The 20905-nt window shown below is 47.1% G+C and overlaps 1 protein-coding gene across 4 annotated transcripts in view; it reads right to left on the minus strand.

Moving 5' to 3' along the window:
- LOC111851389 (NLR family CARD domain-containing protein 3-like) overlaps positions 1-19965 on the minus strand; it is a 28740-nt gene extending 8775 nt beyond the window's left edge. Inside the window, exons 1-5 of one of the 4 annotated variants that reach the window (XM_072711041.1) lie at positions 19157-19965; positions 15325-15403; positions 14205-14478; positions 14005-14046; positions 12081-13857 (exon numbers count right to left, since the gene is read on the minus strand). In XM_072711041.1, coding sequence (XP_072567142.1) covers positions 12081-13857; positions 14005-14046; positions 14205-14478; positions 15325-15348 — 2117 coding nt within the window. In that variant the 5' untranslated portion in view covers positions 15349-15403; positions 19157-19965. Of the gene's footprint in view, positions 1-9337; positions 11256-12080; positions 13858-14004; positions 14047-14204; positions 15404-19156 lie in introns of those variants that run through there. The other 3 variants (XM_072711042.1, XM_072711040.1, XM_072711043.1) reach the window with 3 other exon arrangements.
- Positions 19966-20905: the final 940 nt, after the last annotated feature.

The raw sequence follows: 20905 nt of genomic DNA on the forward strand, positions 1-20905 counted from the left end.
TGTGTTTTATAACTTTAAGGGCATGTTTCCAAATTGTGTGCTTGCTTTGCAGAACAACATTTCCCTTTCAAGGGTACACATTTAAATGGTGGCAGGATTGGCACTCCCACAACAACTTGGTCTAAACAGGCACGACACCCTTCTGCTCTCCACGGAAGTAGCTCTGCTGCTGTCATGCGCACCGGTCAGGCGATCGCCACTAGGACCCGGAAATAGGTGATCGCCCGGAAGATAAATAGCGGAACATTTCATTCTCTCGCCGCTCAGTCATTGCGAAATGACCCAAGCCCTTTCTACCTCCATCGCCGGTACTGTGAGTACTCCAGTCCTTGGTTGTAATGTTCTGATTGTGTGTGCGCTTAGAACGGGGATTCCGGTGGGAATCTCTACTCTTTATTTAAAGAGCATTCTTAGATCAATCGCGTGGTTATCCTACCTTTTCGTGTAAACTCCGCATCTGGGTTACCATCCACGCTACACGGACTATCCGTGTTTGCTACTGGAAATCCTGACAGAATGACTGAGCCCTGTGCGGTTAACCCAGTGGAGTTCGCCGCCATCTGTGACGCCGTCGCAAACCAGTTGGTGCTGATCGATCAGCTCCAGCGTGAGGTCGCGGACTTGCGGCAAAACGCTCAAAGCCAAGCCGCGTCCCGCGGCGAGGTGGAGGCGCTGCGGCAGGAGGTCGCGAGTCTCCGCGAAGCTGTTCGGGAGCTGGCTGGCGAGCGGCACGCGCCGCGGGCGGCGGTCCGTCTCTCCTCTCCCGCCTTGGATCCCCACATTTCACTGCCTGATAAATGGAATGGGGTAGACGGGACGTGCAATGTATTTCTTACTGCGCTAGATCTGGTGTTTGAGTTCCAACCCGCCAGATACTCCACAGATCGGCAGCGCATTGCACTTCTCGTCTCCCTTCTTACTGGGCAGGCAGCAAAGTGGGCCACAGCCATAATTCGTTCCGGATCTGACATAGGCCACTCTTACCCCGAATTCACTCACCAACTCCGCACTACATTTTGTCATCCGGATAGTGAGGTGGAGACCGATTCGAGGCAAGGAGGCTCGTCCGTAAGCCGTTACACAGCGGATTTCCGTACCCTCGCAGTGCAAACCACCTGGGGTGATTCCGCTCTCCGGACAGCCTATTATGAGGGGCTGGCTCCCCGTATCCGGGATGAGCTTGCCGGACGGGAGCTCCCCGCCACTTTGGAGGGTCTCATTCAACTGGCCCTCCGTATCGACCAACGGATGAGCTCGCGTCCGAGGCCAACTCCCCGTACCCTGCCGCCCACCTCGTTTCATCATCTGCCAGCATCCTCTCCAACATCTGCTGGTGCCATCTCTCCACCTCGACCTATGGACCATTCAGGAGCAGGGGAACCCATGCAGTTAGGGTGCGCCTCCTTGACCACTGCGGAGAGGGATAGGCGTTATAGGTAAGGCCTTTGTGCCTACTGTGCCTCTCCCAAGCACCACCGCGCCATCTGCCCTCTCCGTCCGGGAAATGGTCAGACCCGGTGAGTCCTGAGAAGAGCTCACCGGGTCCCTTATCCCTTTTCTCCACTAATGTGGCCGTTTCCCGCCTCACGGTTCAGGTACACCTCCAGTTTGGCCACAAACGGGTCAAGACCTCGGCTTTCATTGATTCAGGGGCTGCAGGGAACTTTATTGACCAAACCTATGCCAAACAACTGGGGGTGGAGCTTGAGGCGTTACCCCAGCCGGTTCAGATCACTGCGGTGGACGGTCGGCCCCTTACCACCAGTCCCATCACCCACCAGACTCAATTCATCTCCCTCAGCATCGGCCACCACCACGAACGCATCCAGTTCCTGGTCACATCCATCCTCTCACCCCCCATCATCCTAGGGCACCCATGGCTTCTTCAGCATGATCCCCTCATCACCTGGACCCAACAACGGATTCTTCAGTGGGGGTCGACCTGCTCTGAACTATGCCTACAGGCAACGGCTGGGGCGAGCTCCAGGGAGCCCGAGGCCCCCGATGTCGATCCAGAGGCCATCCCCCAGCCATACCGTGACCTGGCGGAGGTCTTTTGCAGGAAACGGGCCGTGAAACTACCTCCTCACCGGCCCTATGACCTAGCCATTGACCTTCTGCAGGGCGCGGTGCCTCCCCGCGGCAGACTTTTCTCTCTTTCCCCCACAGAGACCAAGGCGATGGAGGAGTACGTTGCCGACGCTCTCCGCTAGGGTACCGTCAGGTCCTCTTCCTCGCCCGCTGCCGCGGGATTCTTCTTCGTGAAGAAGAAGGATGGTGGTCTCCGACCCTGCGTCGACTATCGAGGGCTCAACCACATCACCGTTAAGAACCGTCACCCACTTCCGCTGACCAACACCGCCCTGGATGCCCTATCCGGTGCTACCCACTTCACCAAGTTGGACCTCCGGAGCGCCTACAACTTGGTGCGCATCAGGGAGGGCGATGAGTGGAAGACGGCTTTTATCACTCCCACTGGTCACTATGAGAGTCTGGTGATGCCCTTTGGTCTGTGCAATGCTCCCGCTGCCTTTCAACAATTCATTAACGATGTGCTGCGGGACATGCTAGACCGTTGGGCATTCGTCTACCTTGACGACATCCTCATCTACTCTCACACCCTGGAAGAGCACATCCAACATGTCAGGGCGGTCCTCAGGAGATTGCTCACCCATCAACTGTATTGTAAGTTGGAGAAATGCGCTTTCCACCAGCGCTCCACCACGTTCCTGGGCTTTGTCATCTCACCCCAGGGTGTGGCCATGGACCTCCAGAAGCTGAAAGCTGTGCGTCATTGGCCCCTACCCAGGACGCTTAAGCAGCTACAGCGTTTTCTGGGGTTCGCCAATTTCTATCGGCGCTTTATTCGGGGCTTCAGTACAGTTGCAGCACCTCTCACCGCCCTGACCTGTCCTTCTCCCCATCCTTATAGCCTCACTCCGGATGCCATCAACGCATTTCAGAGACTATGTCTCCTTTTTACTACTGCTCCTATTCTCCTTCACCCGGATTCCACCAAACCCTTCGTTGTGGAGGTGGACGCCTCAGACGTGGGCGTCGGAGCAGTCCTCTCCCAGCGAGGTCCGGACCAGAAACTACACCCATGTAGTTTTTTTTCCAGGAAATTCAACCCCACTCAGCAGCGATACGGGGTGGGGGACCGTGAACTGCTGGCCATCAAGTGGGCCCTGGAGGAATGGCGTCACTGGCTCCAGGGTGGCAGTGAACCATTCACGGTCTGGACGGACCACCAGAACCTCATCACCATCCAACACGTCAAACAACTCAACCCTCGGCAGGCGCGATGGGCCCTGTTCTTCGAACAGTTCAACTTTCACATCTCATACCGCCCAGGGTCCAAGAACACCAAGGCCGCCACTCTCCCGCCAGCATGAGGCCGATGCTCCCCGGGTGGACCCCGCGCCTGTTGTACCCACCGCTCGAATCATCGCACCTCTCCAGTGGGACCTGGAAACTAGGGTACGCCAAGCACAGACCATGGAGCCCGCTCCGGCAGGTTCACCACCCGGTCGACTCTATGTCCCCACGTCCATCCGGCCGGATGTCCTTTCTTGGGCTCACTCCTCTGCTCTGGCAGGCCACCCCGGTACCAGAAGAACTCTGCAGTACCTCCAACGCGCCTTCTGGTGGTCTGCCATGGCTCGCGACGTCCGAGAATTCGTCCAGGCCTGTCCGGTGTGTGCCAGGGCCAAAACCAACAACCAACCATCTCCGGGTGGACTTCATCCTCTCCCGGTTCCCCGTCGGCCCTGGTCACACATCGCCCTGGACTTTATCACTGGCCTGCCGGAGTCGGAAGGAAAAAATGCGATTCTCACTATCGTTGATCGCTTCTCCAAGGCTGTGCACTTGGTTGCCCTGGCCGGACTCCCATCGGCTAAAACTACAGCTGAGCTGATTTTAGAGCATGTAGTCTGCTTGCATGGGTTCCCCAGGGACATCGTCTCGGACAGAGGGCCTCAGTTCACTGCCAGGTTCTGGAAGGCCTTCTGCCGTCTGATCAATTCCACTTGCAGTCTGTCTTCTGGTTATCACCCTCAAACCAACGGTCAGACGGAGCGGACCAACCAACAACTGGAGCGCTACCTGAGATGCTTTGTTGCGGATAGGCAGCGCTCCTGGGCACGCTACCTCATCTGTGCTGAACTTTCCCATAACCTTCACACTTCTTCTGCAACTGGTCTCAGTCCATTCGAGGTTTGCAATGGTTTCCAACCTCCGATGTTCAACTATCAAGAGCCGGAGGTTGATGTACCATCGGCCCAACAGTTGGTCCATCGATGCCGAAAGCTCTGGACGCAGGCCCATTCAGCCATCAAAAAGGCTAATCGTCATTATACTGCTCAACATCGCCGTCGGCACCCACCGGGACGATTGTTCCATATAGGTGACAAGGTTTGGCTCTCCACGCAGAATCTTCGCCTCCGCACCGACTCACGAAAACTCACCTCCCGTTTCATTGGGCCGTACCGCATCACCCACCGGCTTAATCCTGTCACCTATCGTCTCCAGCTGCCTGTGACTCTTCGAGTTCATCCAGTTTTTCACATTTCTCAGCTCAAGCCCTTTGTCACTTCCCCTATGGTTCCGCCGTCCCCCGCCCCCCCTCCGCCCCGTATCTTGTTGATTGGGAAGGTTACGGTCCCGAGGACCGCTCGTGGGTTCCGGCCCGGTTCATCCTTGATCCTTCCTTGGTGCGGGATTTCCGTCTTCGGATGTCCTCCCTGCCTGGGCCGTCTGGTGCCGGTCCTGGAGGGGGGGGTACTGTCATGCGCACCGGTCAGGCGATCGCCACTAGGACCCGGAAATAGGTGATCGCCCGGAAGATAAATAGCGGAACATTTCATTCTCTCGCCGCTCAGTCATTGCGAAATGACCCAAGCCCTTTCTACCTCCATCGCCGGTACTGTGAGTACTCCAGTCCTTGGTTGTATCGTTCTGATTGTGTGTGCGCTTAGAACGGGGATTCCGGTGGGAATCTCTACTCTTTATTTAAAGAGCATTCTTAGATCAATCGCGTGGTTATCCTACCTTTTCGTGTAAACTCCGCGTCTGGGTTACCATCCACGCTACCGTCACCAGTCTTTCCGTGTTTGCTACTGGAAATCCTGACAGCTGCAGCCGCCCACAGGAAGGCTGCGTGCATCATGAAGTTGGGGGGAGCCTTCAGGAGCCTCATCCTCAGAAGAGTCGAAAATGTCGGAGAGCTAATAGGGTCAGGCCTGTACTGATACTGAGGTGCGTGGAACGTCTTGTCTCTCCGGCAATCTTCATCTGCTGTCCACATTTCATTGAAATATTGAAGGAGCGTTTTTCGGAACATCGTGCGTGGGTCTGGCTTGCCAGGCTAGTTACCATCCACGGAGAGGTAGACGCTCTGGCTACAGGGCATGTAAATACCTGCTAATTGTGAAATAATGTTGTTGTGGAAAGGATGTTCGTGAATGATTCAGAGCATGATGCACTTTGATTGGCATCCCTTATGGTCTTGTGAGGCCTATTTTTTCTGTTAAACAATTGTAGCTGAAAATAAACAGCCAAATTACAACCAATAGTTTCAGTCATTGAGGGCAAAATAGGCCTAATAGCAAGGATTTATGCTACTTAATTAATATTTACAACAGTTAGATTTTCCAGAGGCTGCATCTGTCCTGACATTGTATCTATTCCTGTGCTAGATTCCAGAAACAGCTTCAGTGAAGCAAGTCCCGTGCAAGAAGATGAACATTATTTTATTTATTTATTTTATTTAAATTTCTGTGTACTTCTAAGGTCAAACATGTTTGGTTATCAAAATAAATGTTATAAATTCAAATCAGAGCGTCTTCCGTGTCTGGAATGGATGTAGAGTATTCTTGAGTCTATAAGGTAACAATAATATAATAATAAGAACCTTGTTTTAATTGTGAAATGCGTTTGACTAAAACAAAATTTTGTTTTTGTCTATTCTACTAGGGACTTGTACTATATTGACTAGGTAAAATAGAATTGCATCACTAAAATAAAGAGACTACAATTTCCGTTGACTAAAACTAGACTAAAATAGTCATGGATAATTCTGACTAAAATATGACTAAAATGCTCAGACTTTTAGTCGACTGAAACTTGACTAGACTAAAATTAGTATGGACATGACAAAAACTAATAATAACTAAAATGACAGCTTGACGCAAAGACTAGACTAAAACTAAAATTAAGACAAGCCGCCAAAAACAACTATACTTGGGTGTCTTTTCTGTTGCCTCAGTGTATGCTCCGACCATGGTGAGTGATGAGGGAGATGTTTTACTTGCAATTTCACTCAGTGGTTGATTGGTCCCCACGAGGTGACACTCCTCTGGTCATGGGTGACTTCAATGCGACCACTGGCACTGACAGGGCTGGCTATGAGGATTGTGTCGGTCCCAATGGGTCTGGAGACCGGGGTGAGAGTGGCTCCATGTTCCTTGACTTTGCGAAAGGTCAGGGGCTGCGGGTGGCTATATCCTTGTTCCAACTCCCTGAACCACTTTGTTGGACTTGGTACTCCAATACTGGTGGTATAGTGAATGAGATCGATCACATCCCCATGAGCAGATGCTGGAGGCTCCTGCAGAACTGCAGGGTCTACAGAAGTGACCAGTTTATGAATTATGACCACAGATTTCTTGTTGCTACTGTGAAGATTCACAGTCCACCTACAAGGAGAATGAGGCTGGACTTCAAGACTCCAAGATCAACCTGTTTCTGATGAGTTTGCACACAGTTTGTGTGAGAAACTTGCAGACTTGGGTGTGACTGCTGACTCTAATGTGATGTGGGAGACCTTCTGTGATAAGACCCTGAAGGTTGCCGAGGGTTGTGTTGGTGTTGCCAGTGTTCGCAGAAGGAGGTGTTTCATCTCGCAGGGCTCCCTGGATATTATTGGGAGGAGTCACAGTGCACGACTTGGTGGCAACTCCAGTCTGAACTGGGAACTGAGAAGGACAGCTGTGAGGGCTGTGAGGGCAGATAGGGAGGCGTTTGTTAGGTGAATTTGTGAGCAGGTGACACATCATCTGTGGTGTAGTGACCCATGTCCTGCTTACATTAAGTGCATCTGAATCTGTTCCTCGGAGACTTGCAGTCAGGGCAGGTGATGGAACGGTCCTTATGGATGACACTGCAGTTGTGACCCCCTGGGTTGGCTCCTTTGAGCAGTTTAAAGCTGACCCTCCAGCTAGGATGTTGGACATCTCTGGGTCCACACTTCTCGAGGCTGATCCTCCAGTGAGCTGCAAACCACCCAATCTCACTGAGATTGCACGGGTGGTTTATCAGCTGGGGGTAGGGAAGGCCGCAGGGATCTGTGGTATCTGGGGTGAACTTCTCCAGGCTGGTGGTAAGGCTGTCCTCCTGGAATTGCAGGTAATCTTTGCTTCCATTTGGGAGTCAGGCGTCATCCCAACTGACTGGAAAACAGGACTTTGTAGTCCCTACCTGGAAAGGGAAGGGTGATCGTTGGATTGCAGTAACTACAAAGGGATAACACTGCTTTCAGTGCTGGGTAAGGTGCTGGGGGATAACACTGCTTTCAGTGCTGGGTAAGGTGCTGGGGGATAACACTGCTCTCAGTGCTGGGTAAGGTGCAGGGGGATAACACTGCTTTCAGTGCTGGGTAAGGTGCAGGGGGATAACACTGCTTTCAGTGCTGGGTAAGGTGCTGGGGGATAACACTGCTCTCAGTGCTGGGTAAGGTACAGGGGGATAACACTGCTTTCAGTGCTGGGTGAGGTGCTGGGGGATAACACTGCTTTCAGTGCTGGGCGAGGTGCAGGGGGATAACACTGCTTTCAGTGCTGGGTAAGGTGCTGGGGGATAACACTGCTCTCAGTGCTGGGTGAGGTGCAGGGGGATAACACTGCTTTCAGTGCTGGGCGAGGTGCAGGGGGATAACACTGCTTTCAGTGCTGGGTAAGGTGCTGGGGGATAACACTGCTCTCAGTGCTGGGTAAGGTGCAGGGGGATAACACTGCTTTCAGTGCTGGGTAAGGTGCAGGGGGATAACACTGCTTTCAGTGCTGGGTAAGGTGCTGGGGGATAACACTGCTTTCAGTGCTGGGTAAGGTACAGGGGGATAACACTGCTTTCAGTGCTGGGTTAGGTGCTGGGGGATAACACTGCTCTCAGTGCTGGGTAAGGTACAGGGGGATAACACTGCTCTCAGTGCTGGGTAAGGTACAGGGGGATAACACTGCTTTCAGTGCTGGGTGAGGTGCAGGGGGATAACACTGCTTTCAGTGCTGGGTGAGGTGCTGGGGGATAACACTGCTTTCAGTGCTGGGTAAGGTACAGGGGGATAACACTGCTTTCAGTGCTGGGTTAGGTCTTTGCTAGGGTTATCCTTAACCCTCTGGGGTCAAGTGCATCGTTGGTGATGCAGCGTATTTTTCGCGTCTATTTCAGTTTATATCTCACTGAAATCTGTATGTAGAATCATGAAAAAAACGCGGACTAAATCCGTAATCTGTCTTCTTTTCAAAACGTCCATTGTCGGAAGTATTAAAGTTTTTAAAATTAGGTTGAATCGGCAAAAAAGTAAACCATGTCACCTTACTTTGTTTTACCTGCACCGGGGGCGTGTAGTACTACTCTCACGTGAAGATCGCTATTCGCATTCTAAATAGCCGAATTAGCGCATATTCAAATCACATTCACTGGTCATGTACCCAAGACGTTGGTGATCAGATATAAAACAAACTGGCACCATTGCTTACTATGTACTTTTATAATGTTTCTGCAAGTGTTCCAAACTGCAGTTTGCAATGTCTATTCTTTGAAGTCAAATTACAAACTTAGCATAAATCTGACATATTTACAATATACATTAAACTTAAGATGAGTGTAATGCCCCAGTCAGTGAAAGTGTGTTCCTTACCCCTAGACCCCAGAGAGTTAACAGGCCGGCTTGTACACTGTTACTGTGAGTGCTGTGAACCTCCCCGTCCTTTCCAGTTAATTCTGGGATTCACCAGGGGTGTGTTCTTGCTTTTACTCTGTTCAATGCTTGTATGGGCTGGGTGTTAGCAAGGGTTGTGGGGTCCAGCAGTTGTGAAGCATCGTTGGTGAAGAAAGATTTACTGATCTTGACTTTGCCGATGATGCTGTGATCTTAGCAGATTCAATAGAGGCTCTGATCGGGGCTCTAAAGAGACTGAACTTGGAGTCTGAGTGTCTGGGATTGTGGGTGTCCTGGATAAAGACCAAGATCCAGGCATTTAATGACTTCTTAGACACAGCCATCAGTAGTGTGTCCGTGTGTTGGGAGATTGTCGACCTTGTCGAGAGATTTACCTACCTCAGCAGTGACATTCATGTCTCTGGTGACTCCTCCCATGAACTCAGCAGACGGATTGGGAGAGCATGGGGGGGTCATGATGTCACCGGAAAGGGGTGTGTGACGCTCCTGATATCTTTACAAGAGGACGAAGGTCCAAGTCTTTAGAGTCCTGGTGCTCCCTGTCTTGCTGTATGGCTGGGAGGTATGGATGCTATCCAGTGAGCTGAGATGAAGACTGGACTCCTTCAGTACTGTGTCTCTTCGGAGAATCCTTGGGTACCGCTGGTTTGACTTTGTGTGGATTGAGCGGTTGTTAGAGGAGTCCCGAATGAGGCACATTACCTGCATTGTGAGGGAGTCCCGAATGAGGCACATGACCTGCATGATGAGAGAGTCCCGAATGAGGCACATTACCTGCATGGTGAGGGAGTCCCGAATGAGGCACATTACCTGCATTGTGAGGGAGTCCTGAATGAGGCACATGACCTGCATGGTGAGGGAGTCCCGAATGAGGCACATTACCTGCATGGTGAGGGAGTCCCGAATGAGGCACATTACCTGCATTGTGAGGGAGCGTCAGTTACAGAACTACGGCCATATGGTGCGTGTCCTTGAGGGTGATCTGGCTCACAAGATCCTTATTGCTGAGGACCCAAGCGGCTTGACCAGACCGAGGGGACGTCCACGTAACACCTGGCTGCGACAGATGGATGGCCATTTCCGGAATGTGGGACTGGGCCATGTGTCTGCCTGGGGGATCGCTAGCCGAGATCCCAAGGAGTTTTGCCGTGTGGTGGGTGCAGCAACGCGCTGCATGAGCGCATGTGCCCCAACCTCTGTGTCTCATTGAGTTCACAATTAAGCTTACAATTAAGTCCCTGCCTCAGTGCAAACTGGATCCTAAGCTCTAAACCTCAAGCCTGAAAATATTGCGAGACTCTCTCTCAATGGCCGTGAGAAGAGCTTCACTATCTAATTGCTACTTTACCTGGTGAAGTATGGATGATGATTCTCACCCACGTTACAGAGCGATACTGTATTCAGTGAATCCTATTCAAGTCTCTCCTTAACTGGGGATTAATAGAATCTGGAGGAACCAACCATTTAGTTGTAATAATTCATTAATAATCACCAACAAATAATAAATAATAAAAAAATAATAATTAATTTCCCTATATATTGGTAGAGATAAAAAATATTTAAGCTGCTTTTTCCTACAGAGCTGAGTCTGTGCTGTGACCCCTCAGCTTGCTCTCCTTGTAAATGTGTCTGTGTCTCTCATGGAGAGTGAGATGAGAAGCAAACCAATGTACCTGAACTTGTGCAAAAAAGGGATAATTTCACTTATACACCCTGTGGATAAAGAGCCCTCACTGTTTCTATAGCAGGTTAGGATGCTGTGCCTGTGATCAGAAGGCAGACTGGATGGGAACGGAAACGTCACTTTTTTGTTTGTTACTACATCACTACCTTCAGTCATTATAAAGTCTGAGGTCCAGACAAAAACAAACACATATCAGTTATTAACAGAGTTGGGTGTCACGATCCGCTCCGAATGATCCTCATGTGTGCCACGCCCCCTCATTACCTCATGTTACTTCCTGATTGTTCCCACCTATGTCTAGTTAATTCCAACCTGTCCTGTGTATTTAGTCCGCATCTAAGTTCCGTCTAGTCAGATCTGTCATTGTCGTCTAATGCTTGTGAGTACCAGTCCTGTCAGTCCTTCCGTAATAAACCCTGTTCTTCTGTCAACCTGGCTGCTCTCGCCTCCATTGCCTGCTCGCCGCTCGCCGCTCGCCGATCATGACAGTTGGGTAACTGAGGTCCAGAGAGTAAAAGTCCAGACCAAGATTTTGTTTCAACCAACCAGTTGAGTACTCTGTGACTCTTTAACTCACAGGTGTCAGACTCCAGTCCTGGGGGGCCGGAGCCCTGCACATTTTTGGGTTTCCCCTTGTTTAACACACCTGATTCAACTTCTTGTGCTAATTACCACATAGCTGTTGAGCTGAATCATTTGTGGTGGAACAGGGAAAGAACTAAGCTACACTGGGCTCCGGCCCCCCAGGACTGCAGTTTGACACCCCTGCTTTAACTGGTTGATTGAAACAATATCTTGGTCTGGACCTTTACTCTCTGGAACTGAATTACCCAACTCTGATTATTAATCCATGAGCAGTAAATAAATCATATATTTTACATATTTCAAACAATGTTTATGTACAGTATAATCCCGTTATAGTGGACTCGCTTATAACGGAATATCATCTATAACGGACGAGGTCCACTGGTCCCGGCCGTGCGCCTTTACGAACATACAGAAAAAGCATCGGATATAGCAGACTCGCATATAACGGAATTTCGCTTATAATGGACAAATTATTTGGTTCCTAGGGCCACTTTTAGCTGTAGATTTGTTCGGCTATAGCACACATGCAGGCTCAGCCTACAATGCGCGTAGCGTGCCGGTGATATCCAGCGCAGATACAGAGTCGGGATTATTAATAGTCACGCATCTGGTCAGGTAACGTTGGATTACTGCCTGTACAATATAATAATCTATACCACAAGTGTGTCTGCTGGGGTGTGGCAGGAGTAAATGATGTCCTGTAGTTGTGTTCTGGGCATACAGCAACTCTGGATATAACAGACTTTGGATATAACAGACTGTTTTGCCAGGTCACTTAAAGTCCATTATAACGGGATTGTACTGTATTACTGCCAAACCAGACATGATCTCCATCCCCACGTCACTTACAGAGCCGTCCTGGAGTTCTTGACCACAGGCAGCAGCCTCAACTGCGCTCCATCACTTCTGAAGAACTTCTTCATATCAAACACATCCAGCTCCTCATCTGACATCAGCATCAGAAAGACCAGAGCTGAGTACTGTGCAGGTGAGAGGTCTTCTGCTGAAAGGCTTCCTGAATTTAGGTATTTTTTTCCCTCCTCCACTAGAGAACTGTCACCCAGTTCAATCAGACAGTGGAACAGGTTGATGGTCCTTTCTGGAGATAAATCCTCTTCTATTTTCTCCTTGATGTATTTGGTTATTTTCTTAATGTTATGTGAGCTGGTTCTTGTCTCTCCCAGTAGCCTTTGTAACAGATTCTGACAGGGGTCTGTTGAGAGGCCCAGGAGGAAGCGGAGGTAGAGGTCCAAGTGTCCATTCTTGCTCTCTAATGCCTGATCCACTGCAGTCTTCAGCAGGTCAGCTGATGACTTTGACAGAAACACATACAAAGCAGCGAGATACTCCTGGATGCTCAGATGCACAAAGCAGTACACCTTATCCTGATACAACCCATATTCCTTTTTAACGACTTCTGTGCACAATCCAGAGTAAACTGAAGCTTCATTGATATCAATATCATTCTTTGTCAGATCTTTCTCATGAAATATGAGATTCCCTTTCTTAAGCTTGTGAAAAGCCAATTTACCAAGTTTTACAATAAATTTTTTGCCAGATTTAGAGCTTCTAATAAGCCTGGTTTCATTGTTTTTCATACATCCAGCCATCCATTTTCGGTACCATCTTGTTGTATTCTGGGTCTCGAGGGTCCTATACTTGTCATTTGTAAAACTTGTCTGTATGATCATGAAGTGTGTGTACATTTCAGTCAGAGTCCTTGGAATTTCTCCACTGTCAGTCTGACTAAAAGACTCCTTAAGCACAGTGGCTGAAATCCAGCAGAACACAGGTATGTGGCACATGATGAAGAGGCTCCTTGATGATTTCACATGTGTGATAATCTTACTGGCCAGGCTCTGATCACTAATTCTCTTCGTAAAATAAACCTCTTTCTGGTCATCACTGAACCCTCGTATCTCTGTCACCTGGTGGACACACTCAGGAGGTATCTTATTGGCTGCTGCTGGCCGGGAGGTTATCCAGAGGAGAGCGGATGGAAGCAGATTCCCCTTAATGAGGTTAGTCAACAGCACATCCAGTGACGTTTTCTTTGTTACATCAAACCAGCTCTCATTGTTCTGAAAATCTAGAGGAAGGCAACACTCATCCAGACCATCAAAGATAAACAAGACTTTGTACCTAAACAGCTCAGAGGATTCAAATGATTTCAGTTCTGGGACAAAGCGGTGAAGCAGTTCAATCAGACTGTATTCCTCCTTAATCATATTCAGGTCCCGGAAAGGAAGAGTAAATATGAAGTGAACATCCTGGTTTGCTTTTCCTTCTGCCCAGTCGAGAATAAATTTCTGCACAGAGACTGTTTTCCCGACACCTGCATCCCCTTTAGTGAGTACAGTTCTGATAGGTGTCTTACGCCCACATAAGGGTTTAAATATATCATTGCACTTGACTGTAGTATCTTCTGTTCGCCTTTTCCTGGATGCTGTTTCAATCTGTCTCACTTCATGTTCCTCATTGACTCCTCCAGACCCACCTTCAGTTATGTCAAGATCTGTGTAAATGTCATTGAGACGAATTGGCTGCCCTTCCATAGCTTTCCCTTCGTATACACGCTCAAATTTCTCTTTCAAGGAACATTTTATTCTGTGCAACATGGGTTGACCTGAAGAAAAATGAGAGGAAAATGCAAATTTTCATCATTATCTTGACCAGAATGGGAGGAAGGAAATATAACACACACACACACACACAAACAAACACACACTATTTCACTGTGATAAATGAAACATCGACAGCATAAATCTCTTACTCATCTCCAATATGTCACCATGCTCACTTCCTGTTTGGAGACCTGAAATTAGAAAGAATTTCAAATTCATTTGTATCTGCAACAACAGTATGTAACAGACAGTTCCTCAGTTCCCATATAATTCTGTACAATTTATTCATTTTTCAAGAGCTTAAAAAAGGTTACATTTTATATGAACACCAAGTTAAAAATATGTTTACTCTTCTGCATGTCTTCATTCAGTGTCTGAGCAAGGTCATTCAGGTTCATCTTCTTCAGGATTTCATGCCTGACTTCGAGAGCACCGACTTCACCGTAGGAACGTATCATTGTGACGGCGAGGTCTGTTTTGTTCAAGTTCTCCAGCTGACCCATTGGAATGCGCTGATAATCTTTATACCTCAGTTGATTCAGGTTAAATTTAAACTTCTTCAGCTCATCATCAATGAGCTCCTCCAGAGAATGCATCAAGAGGACAGCGAGTGAGGTCTGAGCCTGCAGAACATCAGAGATGAATCCATGAGTCTCACATACCTGTTTATGGTCACTCCCACACGTTTCCATTAACAGAAGGCAGGTTTCATTACTATTCATTACTATAAGAATTTAGAATTAGAATTTAGTGAATTATAATTTAGTGATTAATTGTCATTGTTGACACACCACAGCACACAACAATGAAAATATGTTCTCTGTATTAAACCCATATGTGACAATGTGACATAGTATAATCTTCATGGTATAATCTCCCTGCACATCGTTTGCAGTCAAACAGGGGTTTTTATCTCCCTTTCTAGCAATCCAACGATCAGTTCTTTCAGAAAGTGTTCATGGTCTTCCAGACCTCAAAGTTTCCTGTTAACTACCATTTCTTATTAACCATAAGGTCTGGGACGTTGGTAAAAACCTCAAATATCTTGGAATGCCCAAACTTTCGCTTGAGACTCTTTTCATTTTTTTTGGTATTTTGTACCTGTGATTGATGGAAATAAAAATGTAATCTTGCATTATTAAAGAAGCATGTCAGCATTAACTTTATGCCTTTTGGTTATCAGTCCTTCTTCTGCTCACTTAACTATTCACAGTAGCAGATATTTTAAGCCCAAACTTTTGCATGCCACTGTAATTATACATATTTTAGATTAAGTAATTCTGAATTTTACATCTGTCACATTTGGTGCAGTGCGATATGGTAAGGAAGTAGCCTGAGGAAGAGCACTGCAGAGAGTGAGCTTTTTGTCTGTGATCTTCAGCTGAAAACAGTTACTCAGCTTAAGCTTTCCTGCCTTTCAGTGTCAGGTTTTTACAGAAAACATGCATCATAGACTGAAACGTTATAACCTCTCCATGGGAATGTTCAGCCATTGTTTAGATGATTATGGCTGGAAAGAAACCAGTTCCTGTGTATCACAGTCTGACTCTGTAATAAAAACCAAAGGTAATGTTAGCATAATAATGATAATAATAATAATGATAATAATAATAATAATAATAATAATAATAATAGCATTATAGAAATTGTATTAAAGTAAAAGTAAAAACAAAAATACATTAATATAAATCAGCATTTTCAGCTGCTTTTGAAAAATACTAAGAGAAGAGGCCTAACGAATATCTAAGGTCAGGGGTCTCCAAATCTTTGGTGTGTAAAAGCAGGAAGCTGCTTTTCTGTATTTCTTGTATTTTACTTTCAGAATGTGTAGCAAGCAGACGCTTGATGATCTTAAGGACCTATTGGGAACATATTCAGTCAGACACTCTGACATATATGAAGGTGCTCTTCCATTTTATATACTAATGAAAGTATTTTAAAATCACTTCTAATAGAAACAGGTATCCAGTGGAATCTTGGTAAAATAGGGGAAATATGCTCAGTTCTTCTGTTATATTCAAAAGCCAGTTTACATGCTGTAATATCTTTCAACCAAAGCAAACCTATCAGTGTTTATTCACACACAGGCAGTGTTTCCTCACACACAGGCAGTTTTTACTCACACACAGGCAGTGTTTACTCACACATAGGTAGTGTTTCCTCACACACAGGCAGTTTTTACTCACACATGCAGTTTTTAACCATAGGCAGAGATGTGCACTGATCCATTGGGCTAATAACTATGGGACTTATTCTACCATGTGCTTAAGTCAAAAAGCATGTAGCCATTGACATGAGCGCCTTTAAGCTCCTTTCCGACTACAGAATAATGTCTGGAGGGCTGTATTTGTCACAATCCAGGGTTAACAGACTACATTACCCAGGATGCCTTGCGCATGTCTTCCAGTCCCCAGGGGCTCATACTTGTATTCAGTTTGGAATTACCTTGTTCTTTGAATTGTTTCCACCTGTTGGTTTCATTACTCACCTTATATACACTCATATAATAAATGTATTTCTTTTTCTCTTTATGTATTTGACTGCGGCAGTGGCCGTAATACTCACTGCCACACTGGGGCTCCAGGAAAAACAAAATGACCAGGTGAAAACCGTAAGAAGACCAGACATACCAGAGTGCGCAGAACATAACAGGTCAACCTAATAAATCGCTGGAGCTGATTTTATTTCTTGTTGCAACTGAAATGAGAGTTAATTTTACTAAGACTTAACTAACTGGAGCCAGAAGACAATAATTTCTTCTCGCAGATACATTTATGACTAAGTCCATGATTCAGGAAAGAAGTAATATGAGATGTGATTGTTTAAGTGATATACAATGAAATATACACTGTAAAAAAGTTTATAGAAATTGTAAAATGCTGTGAAATAACAACAATAAAAGATTATAAAATCATAAATAGTATATCACTGTAACAGATATATTGAATTACCCTAAATCAGTACATAACTTTAATTTGCACTGTTTAAGAAATAAAATTTTGGTAAAATTAATAGGAAATACCATGTTACAAGGAAGATATTAACAGTATTATTCAGTATAAATTACAGATATTGCTGGTGTGTATTAGATTTACAGTATAAAACCTTTCACCGATCAGTAAAAATATACCACCATTAAAAATATGATAAAAATATGGTATATGCTTGTTAAATAATGTTGATTTTAGGGTAAAACACGTATGTTTTGCTATTGAACAAAGTGTCTCTGTTAAAGAAAGTGTCTCACTGGATTACACTGCAAAAATGACGATGTTAAATTAACATTGCATGGTGTGGGCTAATTTTGCAAGCACTTTTATTTTATTTATTCATGTATCATTAACATAATATATGGCAAATGTTAATCTCTTTGCTCAGATCCCACAAAAAGTAGTACTATGATGTTGTATGTACAGTGACTGCGATAACTGCAAATGTAGATCACGTTGGTCTGATTGCATAAAAAACTAACATTTTTGAAGATTTTATGCATATGGTGGTGTGTTTTTACACTAAGATGATTTTCCTGAATATACCTGAATATATTGCCTTGCTTACTGTATCGCAATATTGCATTTCTTCTATTTCTCCAGGACTATCAAGCACAGTTGAAATTTTTTGCCAGGCCAATTCAATAACTTATGCCAAGTCAAACAACATACAGTATAGAACTTGGTTCTGCATATTTGCTTTTTTGCATATTTCATATAAGTCTGAAAACAGGGCTTTTTGAACATGTGCTAGGATTTTCACCCAAGCTACATAAATCTGGTATCATTCAAATAAGGAGACAGTACTTATAAGTACTTATTAAAAAATCCTAGACTTTCTGTAAGGTACACCTAGACCATACCAGTGCCACGCCCATTTAAATCGGACAGCTGTATCTCAGGCCACCAGCCACACCCAGACCATACCAGTGCCACGCCCATTTAAATCGGACAGCTGTATCTCAGGCCACCAGCCACACCCAGACCATACCAGTGCCACGCCCATTTAAATCGGACAGCTGTATCTCAGGCCACCAGCCACACCCAGACCATACCAGTGCCACGCCCATTTAAATCGGACAGCTGTATCTCAGGCCACCAGCCACACCCAGACCATACCAGTGCCACGCCCATTTAAATCGGACAGCTGTATCTCAGGCCACCAGCCACACCCAGACCATACCAGTGCCACGCCCATTTAAATCAGACAGCTTTGGCCAACCATCAGCAAAATTGACAGTATCCTTTATGACGGTACTAGGGAAGGACCCTCCAAATCAGTCAATAGGGGCGCTACAGCAATTGAACATGTGTCTCTAAACCTGCAAAACTAGTGCAGCTGACATTTTCCTCATTTGTCTTTCAATGAGACATAACTGGTCAAAATCCTTTTTGCTTTCAGGTCCATGACTGATGGCAAATCACAGTATATGTTTTGTCCAATGACAGTCACTTCCATTTCCTTGTCAAGTTTAAAAGCTCCATAATAAACATATTTCTATGACTCCTACAATCTCCACCCCACCTCAGTAATTCTGGTAGCAGGTGAATCAGGTCACTACCCTTATGAATGACTCATAAAAAAAGCTTGACCTGCCTGTGCAGTTCGGCCACCAGCCACACCCAACCTGCAGCAGTTCCATGCCCATTTCAATCAGCCGACTATATCTCTGGCCAGCTTTAGCCAATCCTCACCAGATTTGACCCTATACTGTAGCACTGGACTACAGTCTCTGTATTTAAGTTCCTGTTTGCCCCGTCATCACCAGTCCGGTCATTACCGTTGCTCCTCCTGTCACCCGTGTCCGTCCTCGCTCTACCCCTCTGGTTTAGATCCCTCATGATCTTTTTCATTTCCAGTCCCTGGTTGGTTAAGTTCAGTAAAACCCCCTTTTTGTTTCGCAAATGCCTGCCCTCGAGTCATTCGTCCTGCATGTCATGACAGTGCTGAGCCTGATCAGACAGGTTCAGCAAATTCTCCAGGAGCAGGATGTCCATGTGTAACACATACAGCACCAAGAAAACAAGCTCTCTGTCTATTACTACTATCACAGAGGTCTATTCAGTAACTAATGTAACAATGTACTGTGTAAGAATTACTGTGCAAAACAACTTAGAGAGAAACACTGAAATGCACATGCAAAGAGAGTTATGACTTATAGAAACATTCTTAAGTGATTAAATATAGTGATTCTGTTAATATTATTTTTCCTTGGGTCTTCAGCATGTCACTCTTCTAGTCCCGGATTTAAAAATCATAAAGGCTATTATAGTAACTAACAGCATTTTCAGGAAAAAATTCTCATCTTACCTTGAATGTGAAGCGACTGGGAAGGTGAACGTAACTAAGTGACACTGGCTTTGGGGAGAGAACTCGCTGTCTGATAAGGTGCAGGAATTTCTCGTTTTGTAGTCATGGGGCGGAGCAGAGCACATGGAGTTTGGAAAGGACAAGAAGGTGTGGAACAGTGGAACAAGAAAAAAACACTGCATAATACATAGAAAGATAGTTCAGTTCAATTTAATTTTATTTATATACTGCATTCTCACAACATTACATTGTCTGAAAGTACTTTACATTACATAACCCCTGCCCAAAGCCCCCAGTGAGCAAGCCAGAGGTGACAGTGGCAAGGAAAAACTCCCTAGGAGGAAGAAACCTTGGGAGGGACCAGAGGGGAGCCCATCCTCCTGGGGCTGGCGGTCAAAGTCCCAATTCACATTTTCCCAGTCTTAACATTTGAGACACAAAGTGTGGGGCAGGGAGGTGATGACAGGCAAGTAGCCTTATCTGCCATAGCCTTACATTCTGCACTCACCCAACCGTCTGCACTGCCTCTGGTCTCCTCTACTTTGGCTAATTGCATATTTTATTTCCCCTCCTCCTCCTGAGCTGTGCTGCCTGGAGACCCCAATCTATCCTGCCTACCCTGCTGTCTGCGAAGTCTCCATTAGCTGCGACCCCCCCCCCCCAGCCTGCACGCCAGCACTCGCCTGTCATCATGCTCTGACAAAAACATAACATTCTTGGGGGAGGAGACCCTGGGGGATGTGGAGGCTGTGGGTGATGAGGAGACCCTGGGGGATGGGGAGGCTGTGGGGGATGAGGAGGCATTGGGGGATGTGGAGGCTGTGGGGGATGAGGAGACCCTGGGGGATGTGGAGGCTGTGGGTGATGAGGAGACCCTGGGGGATGGGGAGGCTGTGGGGGATGAGGAGACCATGGGGGATGGGGAGACCCTGGGGGATGGGGAGGCTGTGGGCGATGGGGAGGCTGTGGGGGATGAGGAGACCATGGGGGATGGGGAGACCCTGGGGGATGGGGAGGCTGTGGGGGATGAGGAGGCATTGGGGGATGTGGAGGCTGTGGGGGATGAGGAGGCATTGGGGGATGTGGAGGCTGTGGGCGATGAGGAGACCCTGGGGGATGGGGAGGCTGTGGGGGATGAGGAGACCATGGGGGATGGGGAGACCCTGGGGGATGGGGAGGCTGTGGGGGATGAGGAGACCATGGGGGATGGGGAGACCTTTGGGGGATGGGGAGGCTGTGGGGGATGAGGAGACCATGGGGGATGGGGAGGCTGTGGGGGACAGGATGGCCCTTGGAGGAAGGGGAGGCCCCATGGGATTGGGTGGACAGGGAGACCCTGGGGGACAGAGTTGTCCCAGGGGATGGGGGGCTCTGGAGTATGGGGGGTTTTGGAGGACAGGGACAGCCTACCCCTGCCCTGGGGCTCTAAACACTTCGCGCTGACATACAGTTCTGATGCGGGGGGGGCTGTCCAGCACTGTCATGGAGCCATGAAATCTCCACAGTACATCTTCATCATCTTCATACTATCACACTCCTCAGAAATGCACAGTTATCATTCAAAATACTGTGTCCCAAACTGTTCTCAGGTCAAATGGCAGAATTCTGCAGAGAGTAATCAGAACAAGGTATCATAAGTCATTTGTGCCAACAGCAATTAGACTGCACAACAACAGACCAAGTATATCTGTTGTACCTTAATTTTACTCTTTTGCATGACTATTTCATTTTATTTATTCGCTTGCCTTC

This window comes from Paramormyrops kingsleyae, chromosome 4 (genome assembly GCF_048594095.1).
Source record: "Paramormyrops kingsleyae isolate MSU_618 chromosome 4, PKINGS_0.4, whole genome shotgun sequence".
Classification (NCBI taxonomy): Eukaryota; Metazoa; Chordata; class Actinopteri; order Osteoglossiformes; family Mormyridae; genus Paramormyrops; species Paramormyrops kingsleyae.